The 22,394-nt window shown below is 41.6% G+C and overlaps 1 protein-coding gene across 2 annotated transcripts in view; it reads right to left on the bottom strand.

The window, feature by feature from the left end:
• The window catches only part of ATP6V1A (ATPase H+ transporting V1 subunit A), a 30,366-nt gene extending 8,032 nt beyond the window's left edge, over window positions 1–22,334 (bottom strand). The window contains exons 1-11 of one of the 2 annotated variants that reach the window (XM_053934524.1): window positions 22,188–22,334; window positions 9,693–9,787; window positions 7,881–8,009; window positions 6,212–6,426; window positions 5,360–5,497; window positions 4,715–4,866; window positions 3,736–3,898; window positions 2,450–2,558; window positions 1,510–1,632; window positions 1,306–1,420; window positions 99–162 (exon numbers count right to left, since the gene is read on the bottom strand). In XM_053934524.1, coding sequence (XP_053790499.1) covers window positions 99–162; window positions 1,306–1,420; window positions 1,510–1,632; window positions 2,450–2,558; window positions 3,736–3,898; window positions 4,715–4,866; window positions 5,360–5,497; window positions 6,212–6,426; window positions 7,881–8,009; window positions 9,693–9,774 — 1,290 coding nt within the window. In that variant the 5' untranslated portion in view covers window positions 9,775–9,787; window positions 22,188–22,334. Of the gene's footprint in view, window positions 1–98; window positions 163–1,305; window positions 1,421–1,509; window positions 1,633–2,449; window positions 2,559–3,735; window positions 3,899–4,714; window positions 4,867–5,359; window positions 5,498–6,211; window positions 6,427–7,880; window positions 8,010–9,692; window positions 9,788–13,188; window positions 13,326–22,187 lie in introns of those variants that run through there. The other variant, XM_053934526.1, reaches the window with a different exon arrangement.
• Window positions 22,335–22,394: the final 60 nt, after the last annotated feature.

Below are 22,394 nucleotides of genomic sequence, written 5' to 3'. Positions count from 1 at the left end.
AAGCTCTCTCACCCCAACCATTGGCACAAATGTGCTCAAGTACAACCATTTGGAGTAAAACAAAGTGGACAGAAGAGCTGCAACACTGTGGGACGTACCTGAACAATGCCCAGGGTAGCAGATGTGACAGGATCAGAGAAGTCACCACCCGGGGGAGAGACACTGAGCAGGAAGAGATAGGGAAAGATTATCAGAGTTGCTTTCACAGTTCAAACTGAAGTACTGAACATATGACTGACTGCACAGCTCAGTGCAGAGAAACCAGAAAAATCAACATGATTTCAAGTAAATAACAGATGGCAATATGTTTGCACAAAGTGCTTGATGCATACCCACACAGGGGTAATATCAAGCATACCATGAAATAGTTACATCAGTGACTGACTGACAGTATTAAGGTGTAATTTCAGTCACATTAGCACCAGGTAGTAACTCCAGCTTCACACCTGTCTCAATTGGAATCATCAAACCGGTCTCAACTGGAATAGATTCAGCAAGAGTGCTGATAGAACATCATGAATACACAGTGCGGTGATTTTACAGAAAACAATATGCCAATTTGAAATTATTTTTGATATTCACCTATAGAGTAACTACTTCATTTGTGCTTGACACTCCAATACATGCCTTCCCAGAGATAAAAAAATAGTCTTCCAATCTCAAAAGCAGAAAACCCTTATGTATGTATGTATGTTGTGAACAGTAGAACTAAGCAGAGCAAAAAATCAGCTCTGGGTGTTTTTGCAGATGGCAGGGAAACTGAAAACACAGGCAGATGTACTGAAAACACAGGGAATCCATTTTGCCCAGGGTATGATACACAAACCAGTATCACCTAGGAGAATGCTTGTGGATGACATGCTTCTCACAACACAACACAACCTTAGACACACTGCTCCGTGGAATTCTACTCTATTTGAGCATGAGAGTCATGATTCATTATGCCCCCAATTGCACACATTGCTGCTCTAACTGCCCCTTCTTTCCTGCTCTGAGCATGGTTTGACATACTTTTCAGAGAGCTCTAAAGACATTCTTGCCTGAGCCACTTGATCCAATTGCTGTGCCTGGGATTCCACAGAGCTACCTGTCCACATTGATTCCTTCTGCCCCCACGCACAATTTAGCAGCAGTTCTGGGTGAACAGAGACTAAGTATCTACCTACTCACTCCCATATTTTTTAGTTCTGCAGAGCAACAGACAGAGCAATGCGACCTTTTTTCCTGACAAAAGGAAACAAGTGCCATACAAAACAGTGAGGAAGAAGTGCAGCTGGTGCAGAGGCAAAGCAGTGCAGCACTCACGCTCCAACAATGCTGACACTGCCTTCCCTCTCAGGATTTCCCAGACACTTCACTCTCCCGGCTCGCTCATAGAAAGAGGCCAGACGGGCACCGAGGTAGGCTGGATAACCACTGTCTGCAAACACCAACACACAGAGATTCAGTCAAAGGCTCAGAGTTTGAAGGGCTGCATTTACAAAACTAGACTGAGGAAAGACTACTCACCAGCTGGCATTTCAGCCAGTCGCCCTGAGATTTCCCTGAGGGCCTCAGCCCATCGGGAAGTAGAGTCTGCCATCATACTGACATGGTAGCCCATATCCCGGAAATACTCGGACAGGGTGATTCCTGTAACAAAGACAACAGGGTGCTGCAGGATACAATGTAGAAAGGAATTCTATGCTTATATATCATCATAAATATGTAAATAAACCAAATTATTTGAGTTTACATTTTGATGGAAACAGACAACAGAAGTAACTCTTTCTTCCCGCTTATGTCTCCACTCTTTTTTTTTTTTTTGCTGTTGCTGTTTACTTCTTCTTACTCATTTCATTTTTGGTTATGAACCACTCAGATTCATCTTACATTCACATATATTTCTTTGAAGAGACACTGCAATGTCACTGATGCTACTCTCTCTCTCTCACTGAAATCATGAACAAAGACTCCTCTTACTGTAAAATGTCTCCTTCCCTTTCAAACCACCAGAACACAAGAATGAGAAAAAGTCGTGTTTTATTTGAATTATCTGACAACTGTTTCTAAAAAAGAACTTTAAAAAAGCCTTTAAGAGGCTGCAAAGGAAAGGTTAGTCTGCCAACTCGGAGAATACCATTTGTGTCCATTAAGTGGCTGTACTTGTCAGCAGAAAGCTAGTCAAAACCTAAAGCTTACAGAATTAACACATGCAGAAAACCTACACAAGTCCTGGCACAGTAAATTCACCTTATAAAAAAAATTACTCAATATTCAGAAATGGCAATTATATGCAAGCAAGTCAGATTCAATTAAGATACTAAGACTTGGTCCAGGCAAGGTCTGAAAGGGTTTACTTCTGAAACTAGACAGGCTTCTTGATATGGTCATCTCAGAAACTGAAAATGCTAGAGCACGATGGCTTGCTTTATACACACAGCTTTCTCTATCCTCTTGTAAATCTTACCAGTATAGATGGAGGCCTCTCTGGCAGCCACGGGCATGTTGGAAGTATTTGCTACCAGAGCTGTTCTCTTCATGATGCTTTCTACCTTGCCATCAACTTCCATTGTTAACTAAAATGTAAGAAAGGGAAAAACAACCAAACTGTAAGAATAGCAAGTTTTTTTGTTAATTTTTTGCTGCTTGGGTTTTTTTACTGTTTTACTTGCCTTGTGTCAGGATACTCTCCTCACAGCTATTCTACCAAGAGCAGAGACGAGATTCAAAATTTTAGGATATGTTGGTTTGTATTTCAGACTGCAAACAGCTTAATTTTTTAATGTACATGCTTCAGCCTCACCTCATTTTCTGCAACTGCCAAATCCCTGTTGATCCCATTCAAATAAGTAATGACAAACCCACTGCACAAGGAAGTACACTGTCCTCTCTCAGATGTTCAGGCTGAAAGAGCTAAAAATTCTTAGCCTGCTGTCATAAGTCCATTAGGAATTAGAGAGCTTTTTTCCTCCATCTACAAGAAGCCAAATTAGTATTTGACAACTGGACATAAAACTACATTTTTAACTTCAGTGAAGCCTTACAAGCACCTGAACAACAGAATGCACACCCTGACATTTCGGTAGAATTCCATTCATGAATACCCTGGGATTTACCATATTCAAGACTGCCTCAGCTTGACTTTCCCACTTTGTCACCAATCAACACACCCAAACCTTTTAGACCTTATTTCTGACAGTGAAGTTTCTACCTGACAGTTCATACTAGCTGACCCTGGCACAACAACTTCACTAAAACATAGTAACAGGTACAAGGATTGGTATCTGTTGCTTGGTTGTTGATGGTTGGTTTTTTTTTTTTTATTAACAAGGTATTTTCTACTTCATTCAAAAGGTATTCCAAAGCTTAACATGTCAAACTAGTATCTGGTAACTGTATCACCACCCTGCAACTTGTAAATGGATGTTGCATATTCTGTTCATGGTCCAGTTAAGAGACATGACCAGCAACAGGCGAGATGCTTACAACTGTGCTAAATTCTTCTCTGACATGCATTCTGGCTTTATTTTAAACAACTTAGAAGGTACACCCAAAAACTAGTCCAGATATTTATTGAAGGGCCACTGAAATAATTCTTCAACAAGCCAAAAGGGATTTTTGCCAGAGCTTCGTGGCAGGCAAGATGATCTTTTCAAGTCACTCTACCAACATGATATTTTACTTGGTTACAGTACCGGTATGATAGCAAGTCTTCCCAGGAAGGTTTATTTTTCATGAAATCTCCATACTAACCTCAGGGAAATCTCTCAGTACTTCAGACATTTCATTTCCTCGTTCTCCACAGCCTACATAAATGATGACATCACTGTTGGAGTACTTTGAAAGAGACTGCGAGATCACAGTCTTTCCACAACCAAATGCCCCAGGAATCGCTGTTGTACCCCCTTGTACACACCTGAGTAAAGAAAAAGGACTCTGATTTGCAAGGAACTAAAAAACAGCTCTTTCCCATCTTAGAATACATTTTCCACTAGAACTCCCTCATCAAAAGCAGAATGACAGGAGTCACAGTCAATGTTCTGGGTGAGAAACACAGAGGTATTTCACTAGACCAAAAAATCGAGGGATTAAACCATCCTTTTCTTCTCCTGTCCTTGAAGTATGTGACTTATGCTGATACAACAGCATGACTTTTGGGCTTGAGACATAGCAGTTTTCACAGCTGGAAGCAGCAATGGAATGGAAATGCTAAGAAAAGAACAACTGTACTTAGCTGTGCGTTATAGACTAAGCAGCACAATATTTCAGGACCAAAATAACTGAATTCAGCGTCTTAGAAGTTAGCTGCTTAAATGAGCAGTTTGTGTTACAGTGAAGTGCAACAGTTTTCCTAAGTGGCAATCTCAAAATCATTGGAAACTACACATCCTCAAGACCATGGAAAGATATCCTACTCATGCATTCAAATGAAGATAGCAAGCTTGAAAGTTCTAGCCTTTCTGCAAATGTGACATGGTTATGTTAAGTTTATGCATGTCCAGTTTTTTCTAGATTAATGCACTAGAACAGTTTTGTTAAACTTCCTTTTTCCACCAGTGGGTTCACCTGCCAAATAAATACGAGAAGTTCAGCTAAATATTTTTTAAGATTATGCTGTGACACATGGTGAAACCTCACCCTTAAAAAAACCTAATGCTCTAAGGCCTCCTGCCTCTGCTTCCCCCTAAGAGAGAGATTTCTTGCACAGTAGAAAATAAAAGGAAGTACTTACGGGAAGAGGGCATCCAGGACTCGTTGGCCAGTTAATAAAGGATGATTGGCTGGTAACTTCTCGGTAACAGGACGGACTTGGCGTACGGGCCACACCTGCACCATGGTGAACTTCTCCTTTACACCTTCAAACTCCAGCTCTAACACAACATCCTAACAGAAAGACATGTGAAGTAAGCAAACAGCTGCATGCTGGACCAGCACATAAATTCTCATTTTAACTACTCTGCACAGGCCTTTCATAACACCACAGAGCTCTTAGAACCTCAACATGCAATCATCACCTCCCGAGGGAAGGCTCTTTCCCACGTTTACAAGGCCACTGGGGGAAAACAGCGCAAGATACAGCATACATTAAAAATACGCTTTTGAAGAGCAAGTGAATTTTACATATTCATAAGATATTGTAGATCCCCAGAGAGGTCAAACATGGCACAATGAAGTGCCATTGGGAAGCCATATACATAGAAAATAGCTGCACAAAATAATAATGCAACCCCTGCAGGCAGGGTAGCAGAAGTGATCATTAACTCAGATACCTTGTTGCATGAAACACTTTAGCTGGCCTCATGCAGAACAGAAAGAGTACATCAAACTTATAAAAGAGACATGAAATATACCAGCAACTGCTGCTTGGGAGACTTACTGAAGTGTCATAGTTTCCTGGAGGAGCAATGTATGTAACTGTACCCCTATTCCGTGGGGGCAGCATGATTTTGTGTTTGATCAGGGAGTTTTCATTCACCACACCATAAATATCTCCACCAGTGATGTGGCTGCCAACCTAAAATCAGAACAGGTCTATTAGTCATAGCTTTTAAAAAAGAACCTTGACAAACTGTAAAAAATACTACAGCTATTAAGTCTAGCACTGTGATTACCCCTTTTAAAATTCCTTGTTACAGCACAGTAGCTGATTTACATAACTCATTACTCCAACAGCATTGCTAGCAACACTACCTATGCTCAAGTGCCTTTCAAGGCTCAGACAGGAGCAATTACTAACAGACAAAAGAAATTTTCCTTGTTTCTTTTCCACCTCTCAACCTAATGTGATAAGAAAAGAAAGGATAGCATATGCTTACCTGCAGGGTTGGAAAAAAGATGCTGCAAAGGGCTAAAGCCATGACATTTTCCAGCTCTAAGGCTACCTTCACCATTTGCAAAATGTGTGCTGCAGTCATTCTTTTTGCTCAGGTAACACCTGCTCCTGCTAATGCTTACTGCAATTGCATGAGTTTCTCTATGGTTTGGTAAATACATCAAAACTCTGTAAATTTCTCATACGCAGCAGCAACTGTAAGTTGTATCAAGTAAGTTTTGGTGCTCCCCATCCAGTCTCATACATCACTACCACCTCTTAGCACTCCTTCTTGCAAATTTCAATAAATGTAGTATTAACCACAGGTCCCAGCAGTCACAGCCTTAGCACACTGTTCCAGGCCTAAGCCCTGGGGGTAGAGGAGCAAGAGGGAAACACAGGATTGTCAGAACCTACCCGCAGATTTTTGGAAGGTGTGAAGTCCCATTTGACATCTCGGCTCAAAGCTGACACGTTGACACCTCTAGGGATATAGATACTTTTGGTCAGAGTACTGATGTCTGAGAGAGGTCTCTGGATACCATCAAAAATAGCTCCCATAATGCCAGGTCCCAGTTCCACTGATAGGGGCTTCCCAGTACGGAGCACAGGATCTCCTACAGAGACACCAGCTAAAGATTTGCTGAGGAAAAGTTAATCCAGAACAAGGGAAAGAAACCAGGCAGAAGTCATGAGGTTCACATCATACTCTCAACTTTCTGACTTTAAGGTAATACTATTCCTATGTTACACCATTTGAGAAGCATGTAGGCTTTATACTAAATTCTGACTTTGCTCAAACAGCAAAGTTCACTATCTTCTAGAGAGGCAAAGTAGTGACAAATATTCTACTTTACGATCATTTATTCAATTCAACTGTTGTTGGCAACTAATGTCAACTAATATGGATGAGTTCACTGGTGTGCCAGGCAGTGAGATGACAAAACATCACACATTTCTTACATCTTCAAACTGAGAAAACAGATTAGGCTGTTTAAGTCAGATAATGTTATGAAATATGGAATTTTTCACTTCAGAATTTGTTTAGAGAGCACAACAGTTTTGATCTTGAGCCTTGCACAGCTTTTTTCAATAGCAGCCTAATTTTAAAAGGACTTTGTCTAAGACCAGCACTATTGCCCTCCTGTCTTGCATCAAGTTGTCAGGTCTGTGCTCTACCTAAGCTCCAAAGATGCACAATGGACTTTTGTCTGCAAAGGGCCAGCACCTTGGCAGAAGGGCCTGCTAGAATACAAAAGAAAACCCCCAAAACTTAGACAAATTCAATAGATTTAATACCAGTTGACTTCAGAGAGGCCTATGACCAAGTTTCCTCTCAAGAGGGCATTAAAAGTAAACTATACTCAAACTTGCTCCATGTACTGATGGAAAGCTACTTGATACTGCAACAATGATGCCATCTAAAATGATAAATTATTAGGCAGAGACAGGACCTAGTCAGCAGTTTGCCAGCAAGCTCCTCAGAACCAAGGTTAGGGAGCCAGCACAGCCTTTCTCCTAGGCTCTGCAAATACATACAGCCCCCTTGGGATGAGGAAAGAGGCCTGGCTTCAAGTTTTATGATTTCTTTTCTGACATTCTATCATATACATATATATATATGTATATGTAATAAAAAATACATTTTACATTGCCTAGCTTTTAGAATATATGCTGCATCATAGCTGGACCAAGATACTGTAAGCCTACTGCAGAAGAAAAAGTGTAATCTATTATGCTTGGCAAAATACTCTGTCCAGAAAAAGGCATCCTGCCCACTTCACATTTCTTATTTAAGGATTATACAAGCACAGTTATCAAAAGCAAAGAAAAAGATGCAACAAATATTGCTTAGTTTTGCCATTTATAGTTGACACTTTTCAACTGCCTTAACAAAGAGGCATTAAAATGCACTTGAATTCTTAGGTACACTTTGATTTCCAGTCAAAAAAAGTCTCCTCGCTAGACAACCACACAAGGTAAGATTCACCCCCAAACCATCAAAACTTACAAAACACATGCAGAACAGATGTCCTGCCAGAACCCAAAGTATCTGGCAGCATAGAGGGAGCAGTGGAAAGGATACAAGTTTCCTCATACACCTGGACAGTTGCCAGATCACCTTCCAGCCGGATGATCTCCCCCACCAGTTCACTGTGTCCCACTCGTACCAGCTCATACATGGCAGCACCTGCCATGTTGCAGGCCGTGACCACTGCAAAAGATGGGCACATAGGTGAGTTATTTTTCCTGCAGCTCAGGAAATTTACCCATCTGTAAGAAGGGTAAGAAGGGTAAGAACTGCACAGCATAAACCTGCTATTCACCCATATCAGACATATTCTTGACTTCACAAAAGGATGCCACAACTCCTGATATTTCCAGTTTAAAAGTTAAAAGAATAAGTTTTCCTACAGTTTTCATTCTGTCCTTTACTCAGAATAAGAGGACACTATGAGAATGTAGCAATTCACAGGAAAATTCAGGCCATCATTTCTCTTATCTATCTTGACAGATTGCAAACGTTGAGGGTGTGAGATGCTATAAACTTTGACAAACAAGTTCTATAGGCACTTCTCCCTTGCAGTGAGCTGGGCCACATTCTCATCTGACTAAATTAAAACACACAAGAAAATAGCAAAACTCACCCAATGCCTGGTAGTTACATAAACCTGTGGTTGGGGGCCAGCATTTTCAAGTCACTTAAACTTCTGTTTACCTTGGTAGCATCTGGATGCTGGCATAAACATGGATAGATCAAGCCAAGGCACCTGCTAAATACCCTTGCATCTAAAGTGATGCCTAGAAAGCTTTAAAGAAAACACTATTTTTTGCTTTATTTTGTAGAAAAGCAGTGTCTACCTTAGGGCACTTAAAATAACTTTCAACAAATGAAGATTGTTGTGCAGCATGTTTTGGGCCTGAGACTTCACGCTGCTTTGAGTTAGATTTCAGCAGGTCATATGTGGAGTCCTGGCTGCTTTAGAACAAAATTTATTATGTCTTGCATATTATGATCACAGTAATGCACATAAGATTCACATATTTACAGAAAAATACATTTTCCACTTCTTTGGAAAGAAAGCTGTGTCAGTTTAAAATTGATTCTAAGTACCACCTCTGCAGTTACAGAATTTGCAGTCAAAAAACTTGTGCCTATTTAGGTAGGGAATTTCTTATTCATCAAACACATTGCATTAACAAAAATACTTGTTAATCTTCTGTTCTCATATTCCCATCCTTTCCTTCTGCTCTTGAAGAGAATGCAGGAGGGAACAGAAAAGCCAGTAGAGTCTGCATGTATTCAAAAGCTGCTCCTATCAGAGCCTAAACTATTTCAGCTGATAAAGATGAAGGAAGAGTCCTCCTTCTCCTACCTGCACTATTGCCACATTCTATCACCTTGCCTGACTCTTGTGGCTCCTTGCTGAGCTCCCCCGGCCCATGGTGCAGTAAACAGAACAGCTTGACACTGACAGGGACTGAAGATGTCAGAAAGCACAGGGACAAACTTTCAGTGCGAATGGACTATTTATTCATATCCTTTTAGAGAAGCTTTAGCACACTGGGCCCTGCAGATTTCCAACCAAGGTGCTTTTTCTCACACAGAAAGCTTACCTTTTGTTATTGTTGTTGTTTTTATTCAACTGCCTGCTTCCACTCATTACATTTTTAAAAAGGATTAATTAGTAGTAACACCTTGTTAGCAGTTTTTTTAATAGTTTGTCAGACTATAAATCAGTAAACCTTCAACCTTCTTGAAGTCCCCCACCCAAAAAAAAAAAAAGATGAAAAATACCACCCAGAGCTCTTTTACACTTCTCTGCTTTCAAGTGAAGATTAACAAGATACTCGATAAAACAAAATTTATGGACTTCCTTTACCAAATAATACTTACCAGGTCCTGAGACTCCATAAACATAGCCAACAAAAGCCTCTCTGTCTTCATCACGAATTTTGGGGAGTTTGGAGAAGTCCATTTTGCCTGTTCAACTGAACAAAAGAAAAAAAGTCAGTCCTGAAGAACACACACACATAGTAAGTTCTTCCTCTTCCCTCTGCTCTCTTCTTATTTTCAGTTAAAAAGAACTCTGAACTCATAGCATGAAGCACCTTAGCCTTAAGCACTCTTAACTGATTTTAAAGCTGTAAAAAGTGAAAAAGTAACTGATTTAAACAAACAAAAGATCTGAGATTCTTATTGAGGAACACAGGGTAGAACATCACTCCATAACAGGCTCCACAGATTGCTACTGAATGAAAAAGATGCAGTGCAACAATGCCCTAACACTGTTGCACTGATTTTAAGCCTGGTAATAGGATATTTAAATAAGAGAAAATCTCTTTTGTATTCCACATCTCATTGCCCTCCTTCAAAATATGGAGTCTTCCATGATTCTGAGTGAGCAAGAGAATGTTCTGGGTCTGCTTTACTGCCACCAATCTCTAAAATGCAATACTACAAATATTAATTGTGAAAATTCAATTTTTGCTATCCTAAGGTGCTGAATCACAGTATTTAGAGGAAGAAATATATATTTTCAGAAGCACCAGCACATAAACATGTGAATCCTTTCTGTGTGTCTCACAGCTACATACTACACAGTCTTTGCTCTCTCAGTAAAACCCACAGAGCAGTACAGAAGAATTGTGCTGAATAATGGGCAAAAGCCTCAACTTGCAACAGTTAAACAACCGGCTGTCATCTCTTGCCAGTAACTGTTTAGCAAATCTAAACAACTGGCACTGGAAAAGCTGTTTTATCAGCAGACTTCCTCCATCCCTGTTTGTCCTGTGGCTGACAGTTGGGCTGTCCTGCTTCCGGTGCAGTGCGGATCAAGGATTTAATGGTTTTGCTTCGTGAGCCCTTATCATGCTGTGTGTTACCTTGGAAACTGATGGGTGTTACAGAACTGTAAGGCCACATTCTTCCGTCTTAGGAAGACAATCCTAGGAGTACAGACACCCTTAGGACACAGCATTGGTGAAAGGTGTGCTATGGCAGCCCCAGCACAGAACGCTCCTGTGCTAATCAGCAGTAAGGCCCCTGGTTGATGACATGAACTGGGAGGCATCTGTTGACACTCACACTCAAGTCTTTGAGAGCAGCCCAATCTAACCCAGCCTCTTCCACAAGGCAGCAAATACAAAGGCGTAGTCAGGCTCAAAAACCTGCCCCATGTACAATAAGCAAGACAACAACTCCATGGCCACCCTTTTCAGTACAACTAAAGGATACATTTTTGCCTATTCTTTGGGAGCAGTAGCTGACTTCTGCTATTCTTGAAATCCTACAACTGTTTTCCAGCTGTTTAATACAACAATACAAGTCCTCTGCCCCTCAGCCTCTTTACTGATCTATAAATTTCAAATTGGTGACACTGCTCCTTAAGAAAAAGATCTCCCATAATTCCAAACTACTGCTCATCCTGAAAGAATGGCTTCTTTCAGGTTCCATGTCTCTGTGCAGTGTACTGTCTATCATGGCTGCCACTGATTTATTCCACAGCAGCCACCACAACAGCTGACCATGGCTCAGTCACCACCAGCTTGGAGCAGACTTGCTAATGGGTCTTGAGCCCAAAGGCTAAGCCAGATATCCATTAGATCCCTCTACCCTCTATACCCATAGGTTATCCTTCACACTTCCAGGTGTTTAGACCCAGGAGACAATTTTAATTTTACTGTTTTTTTTTCTCAAATGCCTCCTCTGACAAATGGCAGAGGGGAAGTCCTCATAAAGCAATCTGCAGTTCCAGAGCAGCTGGTATGAGCTGGTTCTGATCTGACTAACACAACTATCTCATCTTTTTTGCTTTTAACAACTAAAACTCAAGCAATCACAATTGCTGTTCATACCAAAAGAAGCAGCTGTTCTTATAAATTCAAATTAAACATGTACTTCAATATACCATACAGAACAACATCCAGTGTCCTACTATCAACACCTCTAAAAGCACAGCAGAGAGTTAAACCACATTTTCATAACTGAATTAGTGACACAGCTTGGCAATTAGACAAGGTCCCATATGAAAGAGTCAAATTACAAAGGCAAGGAAAAGCAGGAACACCGGGCCAGTTTCAATTTAAATTAGCTTTTCTTCATAATCAAAACCTGCTTGAAGCGACTGTTTACCTTTTAGGGAGGCAAGTAAGAACCTCAGAACAGCCATTCTGCAGTTAAATGGCAACATCCTGACAGCCAGCACCTGCCTCTCTAGTTCCTGTGGCTGCTCTGCTCCCTCTCTCTTCCTCCAGCCACCTTTCCAAGTTACTGGCCAAGCCAAGTAAAAGAGCAGGGGATTCCTCCACTAGAACACCTAGCAACACAATCATTATCTCTGTCTTTACCATGATCTCTAGCATCTGCAACAACAGCTTTTAAACACATACCTATTAACTATTTCAAGTGTAAAAGATGGATTTGTTCTCACCTTTGTTTTACCTCCTATTCCTCCAAAGTACAGTCTACACAAAGCCAGTGCCCACCCAGCCTTAAGGGGCTACACATCTCTTAACACTGAATACAGATTAAAAAAAAAAAAAAAAAAAAAAAAAAAAGCTGTTATTTATCTCTGCATCATTTTCTTGTGCTTGTGTACTAGCACTACAGATTTTCAATTTACATGGAAAAGTCCTTGAGGGTCAAAATGCTGCCTTACCTTCCTACCTTGTTAGATGTTTTCATTGCCAGTACTCAAAGAAAATGAAATTCCTTAAAGCATATATGTACCCCAGAAGCCACCGTAGCTGACCATTTCAGAAATCTACAGAGCCCCTGAGGCCTTTGAAAGGCCTCTTGCCAACACAAGATATTAGGCACTATATGCAATTCCCTCCTACAGAAGTCCACTAGCACACCTACACAGGATATTAGCTTATTTTTAATTACCTTATGAGTAAAGATGCATCTTGTATCCTTTGCAATTTATATCTTCCTTATCTAAAACAGTTCATCAATTGATTTCAAACATGTTCTTAAGCTCAAGCAGTCATATCCTGATTAATAGTGCCAGAAATCAAAGTATTGCTTGCAGCAGAACCTTCTCTGACTAAAAGGTGATTTATTACACTGATTTTCAAGTCCTAATTAAACATGAAAGAGCCCATAACCTGAGCTTTCTATCTTGGTTTCTCCCCAGCACAGTAATCTGGTTACACATTAGCCCCAAAAATGTAACTGCCCTGCTCTCAATGTTGGAGAAACCCGTTTTGCTTCACTGTTCCTGGGTTTTGCACCTAACATTTCATCAGACGCAGAATTTACACGACAAATTGTCTTAACACAAAGATTTTTTTCAAAATTCAGACTCCAGTGAGATTTTTAGAAGGAGCTTTCTTGCAGCAAGGAAGAAAATCTACTACAATTGTATCACATAAACACAGTTCCTTACCTTATTTTGCAGAAGCAGGGAGTACCAAAAACCCACAGGCCCAATTCAAAAGCTAGAATTCAGCAGTGAAGCATCACCACTTGCAAAATAATTGTCCTTCTAATGCTCCTACATAGAGGGATGAGAAAGCTGCTGCAGAGGGGAACGAAATTTCTGACACACAGCAGAGGCACAACCACCTGACTTGATGAGTCATCAGTCTCTCTCTCCCTCTCTCTCCCACCAGCACCGAGGAATGCCGCAATAGCAATTCCAGCCACCTCGAGCCCAGCTGAAGTCCCATCTGTGCTCTCCCTACCGCACAGGACCAAGCAGAAGAAATTAAAAGGCTTCGGCATTTGCATTAAGTGCCTCCTACAAAGCCAGGAATTCCAATATCCTGAGTGGTCCATACAACTACACAAAAATCCTTGAAAGAGGTGCATGTTTTCTGCTGGGATCCACTCACCTGCCAGCCCTCCAGTGTAATACAGCCATGTCAGTGTGCACTGTGCTCTGGAAGAGCTTAACAGAACAACTGTTTAACAACAGACTGCGCAGGGAGGCGCTGAGCACACTGCAATACTAATTGCTTGAGTATGTTGAACAGTATTGATTGCTTCCAGGACTCTTGTGGGTCTTCCTTGCACTCAGAAGCCTTTCCCCTGGCCAGCAGAAGCACTAAGGCAATTGCACAACATCCAGCACCTCAACAAAGCAGAGAGCTGTGCCACCCTGAGTGACAGCTGCTGGAATCTGTTTTCAGCGATTGACAGGCACTGCCCCATATGCTGAACAGAACACGGGCAGTGTGATCCCTCCCTAAGAACCTGCATGAAGCTGAAGAGTTCCCTGCAGTCTTCACAACTTCTCAAGTCTATCTTTGCAAGTTCTAGGATTACCAACACTCCAAACTGCCACAAAAGCCTAGACACTAACCACAGCTGTAGTGAAGAGCACAATATCAGTTATTTGGAAGCAGCAACGTTACATCAATGTAACGTCATCAATGGTAGGAATCATTCTGCTGGAATAACTTTGAACTTGAAGGTCATAGATTTTAGTATATCTGAAACAGACTAATGTGGTTTGATTTCCAAGGGTAGAAAAATAAGAGTCAGAATATAAGCCCTTACATTTGATATCCAGGAAAGCTTAACAGGCATAAACAGTAAAGTGTAGCCAAAGAGTTTTCCAAAGAAAATAATACCTCCTCCTCTTCTTAGTAAAAACCTAGACAGTACAGGATAGTAAAGATCACCACCTACACTGGACAATTAGCTTAGTGTCACATTGGAGTGATGCTTCAGATTCAAGGCTGCTGACATTCACTGTGTTCACCTGAACAGACTATGGCACAGTGCATAAATCCCAGTGTCCAGTTGCATGAAGATCTGTTGCAAGGGCCTCATAAGTAACCGGATAATCACTGTCACAGATTTCCTGTAACTAGGACCGTTTAAACTTCCCCTTCTAACAGATTATATCTTTAGGAAGAAGTATTAAGAAAAAAAAAATACAGTGCCTGAATTACTAGACAAATGCAGAAGTTTGGCAGCATTTTCATATCTAGAATCTGTCCTACAAAAAGCAACATGCCCAGAAATCTAACACAGGTCACTGGGAAAGGAAGCCCAACAGTACTCTCAGGAAACCTGCTCCTTTACAGTATGCAGAGTTGTAATTTTACTATAAGACAGCAGGAGAAATTACTCCAGATTTCTCAGTCACCAAACAACTGAATTACTGAGGTTGGGGGGGGCACTTCTGGCAATCATCTACTTCCAACCCCCAGCTCCAAGCAAGCTAATGTTGGCTGCTCAGGGCCATATCCAAATGTTTTGATTACCTCCAAGGATGAAGCCACCACAACTCTCTGGGTAACCTGTTCCAGTGTTTAGACACCCCTGCAGTAAAAAGTGTTTTCCTATGTTTAAGGGGAATTCCCTGTATTTTAGTTTGTGCCCATTGTGTCATGTTACTTCAGCAGGTACCACTGAGAAGAGTACGGCTCCATCCTCTTTGTTCCCTCCCATCAGGTGTTTATATACTTTACAGTAAGATTCTCAGAGCCTTCTCTTCCTGAGGCTACATAATCTCAGCTCTCTCATCTGCTTTTCCTACCTCCACATGCTTAACAGTCCTTGTGGCCATTTTCTGGATGCACACCACTAAGCCACACCTTTCTTCTACTGGAGAACACAGAACCAGACACAGCACTCTAGATGTGGTTTCTATCAAGTTTAACCAAGGTGAAAAACCACCTCCCTGAACCTGTTAGCAGGATTCTTCCAAACACAGCTGAGGATAGTGCTGGCTGTCTTTGCCACAAGGGCACATTGCCAGCTGATGTCCAGCTTGGGGACCCCCAGTTCTTTTCAGCACTCAGTCAGTTCTCAGCCTGTAGCAGGATATGTGGTTATTTTGCCTCAGGTGCAGGACTTGGCACGTCCCTTTGTCAAAATTCATGGGATTCCTTGTCAGCCAATTTTTCCAGTCCAGGTCCCTCTGTATGGCAGCACAACCCTCTGCTATATCAAACACCTTCCAACCATGTCATCTACACTCTAATAAAACCAGGCAGGAGTCACATCCTGTGCTCAACACAACCATGTGGCTCAGTCTTCTCATGACACAGACATTGTGAAGTGAACAGCATCAACCTTCCTGCCACAAGCTCCAAGCCAGAAAGAATTTCTTAAACTCAACAATATGGACATTTTTCCACTTAGTTATTCATACAGTTTCAGTTGTCACAGGGCAATTTGAGGCCATCTCTGCTCTAGATAAATCCAGAACCTGCATGAGTGATGCTCAGCTGCATACTGTGGACCCATCTGCAACCCTACAAGACTATTTATCTTTCACATAACTTGTTTCTTGGGGTCTTATAAGCCCCCTCCTCTCACATGAAGCTTGCTTTGCTCAGCACATGTACACATATATCCATGTGTATTCAAGGAAAGAGAATTATGCTGCCACTGTCATTGCAGCACATGATGGCTACAAAGTGAGACCATGCAACACTGAATTCATGAAGTCCACCACAAGCTCCTACTGTCCTCTTCCTAAAAACAGATGGCGACTTAGCTGTGGGCATGCCAATACATACAAGTTTGATACTTCAAATAAACATCATGCCTTGCATACAAGCTAAAGATGTAACAATATATTTATATTTGATACATATATACAACATAAAGTATACATTCCTACAGCAAGGGTGTAAAGTCTGTCCATGCAAGATGTACCACCACTACATAGTTGTTACTCAAGCACCCAAGCTTTTATTCAGCAGCTTGGGAAATTCCTTCAGTTAGCCCAGAACAATACTAGAACAAAGCTGTTTGAACATGACTAAAGTCAGCAGCTAAAATAAAACTAGATAGAAAGGCTGGCAAGGTGTTCATTGCATAACTACTTTGACCCACTGAAGATCTGATCAGCTCAGTAGATAAGCGGCCTTCAAATATCAAATGCAGCTACCATGCTATATCTAGAAGTGATAAAGATCCTAGCCAAATCCATTAAAATACTCCTATTACTAGAGAAAAACCACATTGTCCATGTGAAAAAATGTTCATCAACTGACTCATATGTTACAGTTTTCCATAATAGGCTTTTCTATACCAATTCTTTCCTCTCAGCTGAGGCTTCTCCAGAGGAGGAAATTGATGAGCCTCTCCTTAGTTCTTGCTACATTGCTTCACAATTTTATTACTGTGAAAAATTTGACATTCCTTTCAGCCTGCCCTTGACATTCCGCCCTTTGGCTTGGTAGACGTTCACACAAAAGAAAGATCTAACACAACTGAAATCCAAACCATACTACAGAACACTAATACAAAATTCATTTCTGTGTTCTACAGTGACCTTTTTTTATCCTGATCCAGTCATCTAACTGCTAGGGCTGAAAAGTTCTGCAGCCATCTGCTCAGTGCAATGCTCAGTCATCTCCTCTAGATGAACAGTTTTCATTAAGCTCACTAACATTACTGCTAAACTAAAATCTACCCTAGCTTTTATTAAGTCACTTAATTTTCAGGTGTATTTGGTACTGGTACTGGAAATACTTTTTGTTGCTCTAACCTTTAAGATGACAAACACTAAAATGAAATGAATATGTAGCTGTAAGCAACTATAATAGCAAAGTTTACTACAGTTCAGCAGAGGGACTTCTGAAGAATTGAAGATCTTACCTCAACAGACAAAAGGTGTACAATTTGACAAAACAACTGTTGCTAGATTTTTAAGTCAGGCTCAGTTTTACACACAGAATCACACAAGTTGTTTGGGCTCATTAAAACAGTGTCTCCTCTATAATCCTCACTACTGCCTAACCTCTTCTCCTCAGGTGCAATGGCTAAAATACTGAGCATGAGTTTGGAATAAGCATTTCATCATTACACCTTTAAAGCTTCAGGTCACCTTTAAAGTTAGGATATTATGGATTCTTCAGTTTGTTATGCAACGTATTTGATGCTAGTTTGAAGAGCTGAACCCAGGAGTGAGTCTGCATGAAAGTCTTTGAGAAAGATCCAACATCCCTAGCAGATAGAAGTACTCTTTTATAGCACCTTTGGTATAATGAAACACCTGGTTGGAATCACAGCATACCTATTGGCACTGGATTCCAGTAAAAGGAAATTAAGTTGAAGTTGACTTTTCCTGTAATGAAAAACTGGATCTTTATGTTTTAAAGCAAGTTAAGCTACATTTGTAAATTTTATGTTCAAATAAAATAATACCTGAACTATTTACAGCTTCTTCAGAACAGCAAGAGGCCTTCCAACATATTAGATTTTGTATAAACTACATATTGTGGTGGCTGTCTAAATATCTACCAGCTCATGCAAATTTATCCCAGGATAACAAAACCCTTAAAAACTTAAGGATCTATAGGCAATTCACATAATAGAATTGCTTATTTAGCCATCTTTACCAAGAGTCTGCAGTTAGTCTGAAATACCATCTTAGGGTTTTTCTGAAGAGCTGATTTTTAAGGTCTTACTTTCAGAGTGGGAAATAAAAAAGGATACAGTGTAACAAGAACAAGGGCCAAATATTTGCCCCACTAACTGAAATTCTTGGAAGATGCAGTTTCTTTGCCTGGGTATTAAAAAACTGTCAAGTCATTCTTTAGGCTCTTAGACAAAACTTGAATACCTGAAAGTTTTTGTCCAGCTATAATAAGTTATTTCCATAAAGGCACAGCTGTCTCTCTATGAAGCCTGTGGCTTTTCCCACATCCTTTCTGTATCTATCTCCTCATGCCCAACCATCCCAACCACAAGAGGACTGCTCTTCATGCTTAGGGCACAGAACACAGACCTGCATCACAGACATCCAAACCACCTCTCTTCTAAATGAACCACCACAAACCACTTCAGTAAGCAAGCACAGCTTACAGCAGCCAAAAGATGGGACACAGCATCTTCACAGCACACATTCTGTCTGGCAGAAACACAGCTGGGCAGACTGGTCAGCTGAAACTCACCAGAGCACCAAAATTTCAACTTGGTTATGAGAATCCTTACAACGCGAGCACTTTTCAATTGATTAGGAAGGACAAAGATAAGGCTTTTATATTAAAGAGACCCTCTAGAACACCACTTCTCTCAAGCATTTGTATCTGCAATGGGTCTATTTCCAGCAGGCTTTTTAGCTCATTTATCTCTTCAGCACAATGAGTCTCAATTAACTGGGGCAGCTTCCCATACTAGTTTTGGTCCCTGCTGATTTCTTTTGATTTGAACATAACAGACTCCCCAAAACGTTGTAAATTATGACAAAAGAGGGGCCACTGTCAGACAAATTATTTCTGAACAGAGTGAGCAGCGACACTGAATTTTACCATTACACAAGCTCAGAGGAGTAGTCAAGCTGATGAAACAAGCAAATAAATTCAGCAGCTAAAACTGGTCTTTATCTGCCATTTGGTTAAATGGTAGTAACAAGGTCTGTTAGACTTTCAGGATTTATCCATATACATCTTACTGGCTTTCACAGGAAGTGTATCATTTCAGTAAAGCCAGGCCTTGGAAGGCAAAGTCTGTCAGAACAGCCAAATCATGTACGGACATATAAAAAGCTGGCAGCAAATGGTCAATGTTTCTGAGACATGGGAGTGTTGAACTTGAGAGCTTGACAAACACAGAAGAAATAAATGCTTGGATGAAATAAAGTAACCAAACAAAAAATATTTATCAGTGCAGAACTTAATGCCATGAGAGATGACCAAAGCCAAGAATTTGGTATAAGCTTAGCTGTCCACTCCCAAAGGGAAGAATGGAGCGAGCACATCAAAGACAAGCAAAAAAGCTTTTTATACCATAAAAGAAGATACAACAATGACAAACAGAAGATCCAGTCAAAACCGGTTTCGCATGTTGGTCATTTAGGTGATTATTGGCTTATTCTGTACAGGAAAAAAAAAGGCTGAAAAGTTTAAATTCATTCTGCTTCTTCTGCTGGAGCAGGACCCTCTTTCTCTCTGCCCAGCTGGAAGGCTAAAGAAGTCACACATTTTAAGATGTCAAGTAAGAATGAATGAGCATGATATTCCTGTTGACTACATGGTCTGTTTTCATTGGCAAAATTCCAGCCTAAAAAAAAAAAATCACATGGATACCATTGTTCAACAATGCCTCAATATTTCCAAGTCTGAAATCCCCCATTTTTTAACCTATGAAGCAAGTATGGAGAAAAGAATATATTTCAGGCAATGTAGCATTGAGTTACTGCATGGTTTGTGTTTTGTAGGGCTTTCTTAAAAAGACAGAGAAAAAAAAAAAGAGGGATTACTACTTGGTCAACAGTAGCATTCAACATTTTATGGTCAACGTCAAAGTAACCAAAGACTCCAGCTAGGTTATCCTGTAATCCTTTTACTCTTTTCTAAAAGAGTAATTTGGAATGCAGCCATAGTTCATAAACATGCAATTTCAAAGCAAGAGGGAAACCCATCAGTAGGAACTTTCAGGGCTTGAGAACCCAAAGACACACCATTATGGCATGAAATCACAAGGGGGAATGCACAGTGCCTCTAAAAGGATCTTCAGGGGAATCATCTGGTAACCTGCTGGTCTATAGCAGCTTTGGATGACAATGTGTAACACCAGCACGCGTGCAAGTCTGGAAGATAAATGCATGAAGTCATCCTGGGAAAAAAATTTAGACAACAGAAGGACACTTAAGGCCCACAGCCTTCATAAATGAGGGCCAATGAGGCATAAAACTGTTAATATACACTTAGACCAAAACAAAAGCTAAATTTAAGCTAATGCTTTATAAAAATGAAGCAACACTAATCACTCATGGCTCAACCCTATTAGCACTACCTGTAGAAAATAATTCTTGATTTGGAAAATGACAAGGCAGCATTTACAGGAAACAGAGATCTTGTGTTACTATTGCAACACAAGACTGCAACCCCCCTTTGAACAGTCAGCTGATGCCAGCAGCTATTTTCCACTGTTGCCTTAATTTGTCCTTCCCTGTTCTCTCAAGTTGATGTCCATGGTGATTTAGTATTTCTGAATGTCAGACTTTGCCACCTGATCACAAAATTAAGACTAATTTTTTCCCCGCATACAAGAATAAAGCTTTCCCAGAGGATTTTGCATTACAGACTGACAGGCACAGCAAAAATAATCTGCAGTATTTTTGGTAATTCAAAGACCTGTAGATTCTGATCTTACTTCACATATTCTATAGAAAATAATAAAATGTAGGTATATATATACATGTTTATATTTGCTCGTCATTGAAAAGGCCTTGAAAGCACAGAGAAGCCAAACATTCAAATGCTGCAGATCTGCACAGTGCAGAAGTCAGCACAAATACAGCACAATTTACAACACACTGAAGATCTGCCTCAGTTACTCCAACTTCCACTTGCAAATGCCAGTTTGTATTTCACATGTTCTTGCTAATAAATCACTTCTAGCAGTCTATCACCAGGTTTTCCTACTTTTCTACCCCCTCTCCACTTCAGCAAGCAGAATTAGCATTTGAAATACTATGCTAGATCAAATAGCCAATGTACTTTGCTGAAGTATTGCATTACAATGAATGAAACGATCACCAAATTGTTTTTATGCCCAGCAGGAGTGCAAATTCTCTGAGGGAAGACAGCAAAATATCAGGAAGAAAGACTTTACTTTCTTCCTAAGAAAGTAAATCGCTTTGGGCAGCTGCATGGAATGGATGGATCTTGACACATATGTGTCACATACTCCAGTGTCACAGCTACCTGTAACATGAACAATATCATCCAGAATCCAGTCGTGCAAGATTTCTCTCTTGCCTTTAAGTGAATGCCAAGGGTGATGTTTGAAACACCTCATCTACGGCAGAATTTTGTCACTGGCTACAGGAACAGGAGACACATTTAAATGTGCTACCAGGATATTCAACTGCAAAACAACAGGGGGGCTCTTGTGCCACGGACGGGCTGCAGCGAGAAGCCGGCAGCAGCATTCCTCTTCCATCACCGTGCTGCTCGCTCTCTGCCGGGCTGCGGTCAAGGCACCGAAAGATTCAGATCCACCCACTCAAGATGGTGGGATGACCTGGCACTGGAACCCAGCCGCTATCACCCTGCCTCTTTTCGGAAAGGAATTCTGGCATAACCCTAAACCTAAAGCATCTCATTGGGCGTCTTCGACGAGCGCTCGGTAGATTTTTCATTCAGGGGGCTGCTTCGCTTTCCAGGTCTCTGCTCCCTGCGAAGCGGGGCGGGGAAGCGCATGGCCGCCTCCAGCGGGCTGTCCTGCCGGGACACGGCTCCCTGAAGGTCGGCTGCCCAGGGCCCCGGCGACACCCGCTCCGCAGAGCCGGGGGCCGCGCTCCCTCTGCGAGCGGCTCCACGGGGAGACCGCGTCCTTCCCGGGCAGGGTCCGAGCGGGGCGGGGAGCGGCAAGAGCCGACCCCCTCCCCTCCTTTACCGCAGAGGAGGGCAACACCGGGCGCAGCTCGGGAGAGGCGAAGGCAGGGGGAGAGGGGGCCGAGCGTCTCACCTGGGCCGGCCCGGCGCGCCCGAATCCGCCCGAGTCCCTCCGCCGGCGGCAAAGGAGCCTCTGGATCAGCTGACGCCGGGCCCCGCGCGCATGCGCCGCGCCTCGCCGCACACCGGAAGCGGCGGGCGCGAGCCGTGCCCGACTCCGGGCGGAGCTTCGCCCGCCCAGCCCGGGCCGCTTCCGCGCAGGAGTGCACCGGGCGCGGGG

This window comes from Vidua chalybeata, chromosome 2 (genome assembly GCF_026979565.1).
Source record: "Vidua chalybeata isolate OUT-0048 chromosome 2, bVidCha1 merged haplotype, whole genome shotgun sequence".
In the NCBI taxonomy this organism is placed as follows: Eukaryota; Metazoa; Chordata; class Aves; order Passeriformes; family Viduidae; genus Vidua; species Vidua chalybeata.
The sequence above is the reverse complement of the archived record's forward strand: the minus strand, read 5'-3'. Positions and strand labels throughout refer to the sequence as shown.